Source organism: Aphanomyces astaci (genome assembly GCF_000520075.1).
Source record: "Aphanomyces astaci strain APO3 unplaced genomic scaffold supercont1.60, whole genome shotgun sequence".
Classification (NCBI taxonomy): Eukaryota; Oomycota; class Saprolegniomycetes; order Saprolegniales; family Verrucalvaceae; genus Aphanomyces; species Aphanomyces astaci.
The window spans coordinates 154,332-161,901 of NW_009798323.1; the positions used below are offsets into that span (position 1 = coordinate 154,332).

General features: G+C 47.0%; 4 protein-coding genes across 4 annotated transcripts; 3 read left to right on the top strand and 1 right to left on the bottom strand.

The window, feature by feature from the left end:
* Nucleotides 1-339: 339 nt before the first annotated feature.
* Nucleotides 340-1,170, top strand: H257_14669 (hypothetical protein; the record flags this gene model as incomplete). Its single annotated transcript, XM_009842560.1, has 4 exons — nucleotides 340-491; nucleotides 551-683; nucleotides 735-945; nucleotides 1,043-1,170. 4 exons carry the CDS (start codon nucleotides 340-342, stop codon nucleotides 1,168-1,170), a joined length of 624 nt encoding a protein of 207 aa, XP_009840862.1.
* Nucleotides 1,171-1,558: 388 nt separating this feature from the next.
* H257_14670 (hypothetical protein) lies at nucleotides 1,559-2,650 on the top strand (the record flags this gene model as incomplete). The annotated part of the gene is made up of 2 exons (XM_009842561.1): nucleotides 1,559-2,210; nucleotides 2,535-2,650. The coding sequence occupies 2 exons, from the start codon at nucleotides 1,559-1,561 to the stop codon at nucleotides 2,648-2,650; spliced, it is 768 nt and encodes a 255-aa protein (XP_009840863.1).
* Nucleotides 2,651-3,302: 652 nt separating this feature from the next.
* Nucleotides 3,303-3,659, bottom strand: H257_14671 (hypothetical protein; the record flags this gene model as incomplete). Its single annotated transcript, XM_009842562.1, has 3 exons — nucleotides 3,303-3,356; nucleotides 3,413-3,451; nucleotides 3,513-3,659. The coding sequence occupies 3 exons, from the start codon at nucleotides 3,657-3,659 to the stop codon at nucleotides 3,303-3,305; spliced, it is 240 nt and encodes a 79-aa protein (XP_009840864.1).
* A 655-nt stretch (nucleotides 3,660-4,314) lies between these two features.
* H257_14672 (hypothetical protein) lies at nucleotides 4,315-5,573 on the top strand (the record flags this gene model as incomplete). The annotated part of the gene is made up of 3 exons (XM_009842563.1): nucleotides 4,315-4,725; nucleotides 4,856-5,241; nucleotides 5,471-5,573. 3 exons carry the CDS (start codon nucleotides 4,315-4,317, stop codon nucleotides 5,571-5,573), a joined length of 900 nt encoding a protein of 299 aa, XP_009840865.1.
* Between the last annotated feature and the right edge of the window lie 1,997 nt (nucleotides 5,574-7,570).

The following is a 7,570-nucleotide window of genomic DNA, read 5'->3' on the forward strand; positions in this document are numbered from 1 at the left end:
TTCTTCAAATCCGGTGAACATTTGAAAAAATTGGGTTGAGCGGCTAATTTTATTTGAAGAATACACACACAGTTTCTGGAAGAATGGCAAGATAATTATATGACCGTATAGAGCATCTCCACCGCGGCCAGTATATCAGCAAATCAGTATATCTGTGTGCCAATTTACTGAAATATTTTGGCACCGCTACTGAAATCTGGTCCAATAAAGTACTGATATGATAATATTCCAGTACATTCCTCACCAATCTGTGTGTTTTGTACTGGACTTGCTGGAGTCCAGTATCCGCATATATGTCCGGGTATGTAAAGTATGGTTCCAAATCATGGCAGTCAAAGAATGACGAGCAAGAGCAGGAACTACCTTCCTGCAGAGCATGAGACGTTGTACCATGCTTGGCTGCAAGTGTCACTTGACCCCATTGTTGGGAACGACCAGAAGTCATCCAACTTCTACGACAAAGTCGCTGAAATCTTCAACAAAGAACACGAGTACGTTCGATTCCTCAATAGTGTAGCAGACTTTGACATCTCGATGTCAAAGTCTATAGAGCGAGGTCGGTATGCAGCCTGCAGATACACTGGCGAGATACTATCCAGAAGCAAGTTTCGCTCTTTTGTGGAGCGTACAAGAAGGCAGTCCACAACCCTCCGTCTGGTACAAACGGTATTGACCACATGCGGGTAAGTGTTGCCGTCATTGAAAAACATATTATTCAAATTCTATATATATAGACTGCTCTCGAGCTGTACAAGTTGCGCTCGAAGAAGAGCGCATTCCGATTGCACCATTGCTGGCTCATTCTTAAGGACGCGCCGAAATGGAGCGTTGCCATGGAGCCACAGGAAGCTGGCTCAAAGCCAGCTTCGGTGACATTGGCACCGGTTTCGGCTATGGCCTCGGTACGGCCATTGGGATCCAAAAAGGCCAAGGCGAAATTGAAGGGTATGTCAGGAAATGTAATTGATTTTTTCTGTTCATGTATTTTTACGTTGTGTTTTTTCAAAATTATAAATTAGTGAAATATCTCCAATTTATTTAGATGTTGACAGTATTGTCTCGGTCCAATCCGAAATGGTCAAGGCGAACGTGGAACGCAATGCTATTGCTCGTGACAGCGGTCAATTGAAGCTGTTCACTGCTCGAATTGATGCTTCCGACCAGAGGTAGGGAAAAAGTAATTTTTATCACGAATTATTTAGTTATTTAAATAGAATAATTTATTCTGACTGGGTTAGGTGAGAGAATAAGTTATTTGCTGGAGACCAAGTCCGAATAAGTTTAGCGAGGTGCCTCTAGAAATGAATCAATTATTCATTATCACAGAATTATTCACATTACCATTCATTTCCTCGAAATGTCCTGAACCAGTCATTAAAGTCTCGATAAACAGCTCAATATCAAAACAATTCAAATTCTGATGTCCACGCACCACGACCGTCTCCGCGGCAAGCCCCTTGCAGTGTTCTATTTCACACGCACCTCGCCAGGAATTTCCGTTTGGGTGTGCAAGTGCGGCAAACACCGGACTCAAAATAGAAGTGGCTACAGCAATTTGATGTCGCATATTGAACGCGAGCACCCCGAGTTCGTTCACTTCGACGCCTTGGACCCAGCTACCCAACAAAGTGTAATCGCGTCGTCCACCCCCAAGCCAGTGCAAGCAGTCCATGGCTGGCTGACATGGATTACGGCGTCTCTGATGCCGTTTTCATTCTGTGAGAACGACATAGCCCGGCGATTTACCACTCTGGGGACCATCAGCGTGAAGCCACTCATGAAATGGAAGCATGCCATGTGTCGCTGGATGGAAAGCAAGATATCCGAGACGCTGCCCGAGTCGTTTGCAATCGTCTATGACGGATGGACCAGCGGCTCGACTCACTACGTCGCTATGTTCGCTACCTTTCCCAATAATTCCCACCGAGGGTACGAGAAGGTTCTCTTGGCAATGTCGCCAATGAACGAAGAGGACTCGCTGAGCGCAGCGGCACATGTTCAGTACCTTAACTTTGTTTTGGGCGTCGGAAGTTCCGACGCTGAGGCTTCAGCATTTTTTGCAGCGAAGCGTCGTTCGGCAATGCTCAACATCGAGCTCGAGATTGAAACAAAACGGCAAAAATTGGTGGCACTGCGTCGGGCGCAAAATGAACCGAGTCCAATACTGCATCCGTCGCCAACGGTCGATTCAGATGACGAAACAAGCGCTGGTAATTATATTTAATTGCTAAGGATTGCGACTGGTTTCATTATATTTCTTTCCCCCAAATTATTAGCATTCTGTGAAATGATTTACTTTTCTGAATTATGAAGCCGAATACGCCACTGGTGTTCCACTAAAATCGTTTTGGAGACGTTGGTGCACAGTTGAATCGATGACAGACGCAAACGCACCGCGGAGGCGCTCGGCATGTGCAACATTTCCGGATGCACGTGTGGGAGGTGGAGAGTTTATAGCCCACTCGGAGTGCGGCATCGCCATGACTTCATGTTGATCCATCTCTGATTCGATGATCATGTTGTGGAGTATACAGCATGTCAGGACGACATCCTCCATTGCATCCTTGCTCCAGCGTCGGCAGGGATTCGTGAGAATGTGCCAGCGAGCTTGCAGCATGCCAAACATCCGCTCTACGTCTTTACGACGTGACTCTTGTGCCTTGCTAAAGTGCGCTTCTTTTGTCGTTGACGGATTGCTGATTGTCTTCACAAAGACGCTGTATTTAGAATAAATCCCGTCCGCCAGCCAGTATCGGCGGTCGTACGTTTGGCCATTTACTGAAAACTCAACGCGTGGTGTTGTTCCTAATTACAAAATTATTTCGTGGATTTATTTTAGATATGGTGCATTCCAATAATTGTTGTACCATGAATGGCGTCAAATAAAAGTGAAGAATTGTCCAAGACATTGATGTCATTATTTGCCCCTGGCATCCCAAAGAAACAGTGCCAAATGCGGCCCCACGTGTCCGACACAGCCTCGAGCACAACAGTGGGCTCTCCACTTTTGCCTTGGAACTGACCAGCCCAAGCTTTCGGGCAATTCTTCCAGGCCAAATGGCAGCAGTCAATACTGTCAAGCATTCCAGGCCAGCCCACACTTTCACTATGTGCCAGCAGTGCTCTCATGTCACTCCGTGGGGCTCCGCAAGTAACTCGCACTGTACAGCCTTGCAGAATCTTCGCAGGCTTTCACGCATGGTTGACTCCCCAATACGATAACTACATGAATATTTTTCGAGTAACAGCCAGCTTGCTATGAAATTACCGATCGTCCAGGTCATCTAGTGCAGTGCCTGTTGCTAGGTGTCGAATGCAAGCTGCAACACGTTGATGCGATGTGAGTCCAAGCTTTCCTATTATAAATGAAAATATGTTCGTAAACGTGTGAATACCAAATATAAACTATTACCGACTGCATCACGGCGCTGAGTAAAGTAGGGGTCATGAGCTGCAACGATGTTCATGACATGCAGGAATAGATCACGAGACATTCGAAATCTGCGCCTAACCATGGCGCTGGAGTACGTGCAGCTGGTCTTGCATGAGTAGCTGCGCAAAGTATGCGCTGTGGCGGTCAACGTTCCGCTGCTTTCCTGTTCGAGAACCACCGTGCATGCCAGGAGGTTGAGGAGCGAACACCATTTGTATGGCAGCATCAATGATGTCGCTATCGCTTTCACTGTCGGACTCACTGGAGTCGCAGTGCATCTCAGGGTGCTGAATTGCTGAATGAACTGATCTGTGCGGTGCGAATTCATGTAAATTTACTGGCCAGTAAAGTACTGGACCCAGTCTATCCGGACATTATGCGGATACTGGTTGGTCGATTTACTGGGCAGCGGTGGAGATGCTCTTCTAACCAAGATTCTGCTCTTCTCATTGGTACGAATTTCACACAAATCCAATGATTGGTCATAAAACATTTAACGTGTCAGTGATTTGGGACGGAGTGGTACTCGGTTTCTATCGTGGACAAGGCCATTACGGACTGCTTTTTGGAGGCCCAGGCGATCGAACAACTTGAGGATGCTGCCAGTGGTAGATTTGGGAGGGCCTCGATCACCAGTCCAGGCACTCTATCAGTTAAGCCCCCAGTCACTAGTTTTAATCCATTCTGCACATCCATCCGGATAACGTCGCGCCACGTCAGCTGGCGGCACGTTTTGATCACACCATGATGTTCACAAAACTATGCAACACAACTACAGTACAGGTTCCGTTTTAGGCGCCAAAGAGATCCGGAAAATGTAAAAATGGATGCAAAAGACTTCACAACCCCCTCATTATGAAATTTGACTCCCACCAAGCATGATGCAAGCCTTCTACGACCTCTCGGACATTCATGACTTCTCCTATCAAGAAGTCATGAAGGTCACAAGCGATGAAGACAGCACCACCGTGTGGTGCCTCAAGGACGGCCTCCTCAAGGCCAACATGCTGTGGCCGCGATGCGACAAGGCCATGACCCTTGGCAAGGCGTCCAAGCTCTGGCGCTGCCGTCGAACGTCGTGCGGTGACATCGAGAGAAGTGTCCGCGTGGACTCCTTCTCGAAGTCGCGGTTGCCGCTGTCAAAGCTGGTTCGCCTCATGTTCGAGTGGGCCTCCCGCAAGGCCGTTTCGACTGTGACGCAAGAACAAGAAGTGTCGCCCACGACTACCGGCGACTGGTTCAACTTTTGTCGTGACGTGTGCTCGAAAGAAATGCTGTCGTGCGAAATGAAGGTACATGTTACATCGATGAGCTCTATTTTTGTTATAACTTTTACATATAAAACTGTCTTTGTTAGGTTGGCGGCGTATGGTCAATTGTTGAGATCGATGAGACTTCGCTCAAGAAAAAGTCGAAGTACAGCCGCGGCACGCAGCACCCCGATTGTTGGCTTTTGGGGGGGTGGATCGTTCCACGAAGAAGTGGTTTGGTCTCTTGACGTATGGCGACCGCACGAAACCAACCTTGTCCGCGTTGATCTCGAAGCACATCAAGCCTAGAACCAAGATCATGTCAGACAAGTTTGGCTCGTACGTGTCCACCAATGAACGCCACACGCTTGAGACCAATCCACTTCTTCGTGGAATGAACTACACCCATGCCTGGGTGAATCACTCTGAAAACTTCGTCGATCCTATCAGCGGCGCAAACACCCAATCAATTGAACGCGTTTGGGAAGTGCGCGTGAAACAGTATCTCAAGGCGATGCGAGGCGCCCACCGCGACCACCTGCCTGGATACCTTGACGAGTATTTATGGCGCTCTTGGTTTTTTCCCAAGAAAGGCGATAGTAAGATGTTTTTAAGGGCTTTGTGATTGCGATTCGCAAGCACTATCTTAACTAGCAATTTAATGTACTTTTGTAGTTGAGTTGCATAGTTTTGTGAACATCATGGAATCATGGTGTGGTCGAAACATGCCGCCAGCTGACGTGGCGCGACGTTATCCCGATGGATGTGCTGAATGGATTAAAATTAGTGACCAGGGGCTTAACTGGTCGATTGCCCCAGTCCAATCGGCATCGCAGAAGATCTTGTCTGGTGCGCCGCCATCGTTCTCTGGCATGATGAGCAAGTCGTAGTCGCGCGTGCCCCCGAGGTAACGTAGAATACGCTTTACGCCTATTCTGTGGTGTTCATTTGGGCTGGTCCAATGTCAGGGGGAGACGGCTCCGAGACTCTTGATGTCGTACTTCATCTTTCATGCCGACAAAACCGTGTCTTGATTACTGTTGTCTATCTTGGGAGAACATGATGAGGTCGTCAACATAGAGTCCACACTTCGTGAGCTTTCATTGGTAGCGTCGGAAGGAAAGGCATGGATCAAGACAGCTGCGCTGGAGGCTGAGATCAAGGAGGGTCTTGTCGTTGACTTCGTGCCACAGCCGTCCGAACTGCTTCAGACCGTACAAGCCGTTGAGTAGCTTGTGATGTGCGGGGTCGCCTTCCACCATCGGTGGGATTGCCATGTAGATGGTCGTGTCGATGTCGGCCTTGGCGTAAGCCGCTTGTACATCCGCATGGAGCAATGGCACCTTCATGAGACAGACCATGATCATGATCAGTCAAACAGTGGCCTGTCGGATCACGGGTGACTGTTGTCGTCCAGAGTTTAGTACCACAGACTCTGGACGACATCAACATTATCATAACGTTAGTAGGCATCGAGTGGCCAAACACTTCAACAAACAAATGCAAAATGGCTGATGTCGTCCAGAGTTTAGCACCATAGACCCTGGACGACATCAATCATTATCATAATGTTAGTAGGCATCGAGTGGTCAAACACTTCAACAAACAGTATTCAACTACACCTTCGCAAGACAAAAATGGCGAACAGTAAGTCCTTTCATACCCTTTATTCTTCTGTTCAGAGCAACTCCACCGGTCGGAGTTATAGCTCATATTTATACGGATAATTCTTAGATAGGACCACCCCGGACTTTTTGCCCCATCGGCAGGTTTGATAGCGGTCAGATTTATATTTGAAAGATTCCAAAGCAATATTTGGTATAGTAAAATGAAGTTCCATTACATAATATACATAAAATTACCATTTTATTGAACTCAACGCGAAAGGGTGTGCCCTCTTTTTAGACGAGTGAGATAATTTGCGGCGTCGAACGTTGACTCTCACGTGGGGGTCAAAGTACCGAGAACTCGAAACCAGAGCTAAAGTGCCAACGGCTGGTGGACCGACCACCCGGCGGGACCAACATTGTCGACACAAGTGGGTATTCTGTATCAATTCAACTCGACTGGCGAGATCGAAAAATTCAAGGCCCTCCTGGTGGCACGCGGCTTTAGCCAGCGATATGGCGTTTACTCCAGCGAAACCTAGCCATTTTGCATTTCAACACGACTCTGTTTGGCCAAGATTTCACCCAATCACAGTACTTTATTCACGACATGATCTGGATTTTACACCAATAACATTGACGAATTTCTCAATAATACTGCTAACGTAAAAAACCAATTTAAGATAACTTTTGTGGAGGCGTCGGAGTAGATAGATGAACATAACTTTTTGAGTCCGGTACGAACCGCTTTCACTTCATAATCGATTTAGACGAAGAACTTCACATGTAAATTTGTTAGTTTCTAAGCATTTGTACTTACATTTTGATAACCAATTTACAGTTAGGATAACTTTTTTATCTTAAAGTATGTATGTGTCGGAGCATTGAAATTCTGTGTTTTGGGTGTTACAACGAGTGTACTGTTTTATAGAGCTACTAGTGAACGTGACCCGGCTTCGCACGGGTGGGGGTGCGTGTGATGTGAATTAGTGCTGGTTGTGTTTTGACTTGGGATAATCTAGCTTTCACGGCAACGTCACTGATATAATTATGTGATTGATTAAAATTAAATTCTTTGCTTTCAACCAATCAATACGTGAAGTTGCCGCGGGTGGGGGTGATGTGAATTAGTGCTGGTTGGAGTAGGTTGAAGTGGGGTAATCTAGCATTGGCGGCTACCGAGCTAATGCCTGTAAAATCCCCGTAATAGCGTATCCAACTTCCCTTCTATTTACCATAAAAAACTGTGCACAGGATACCCCGTTGGAGAACGTTTGATG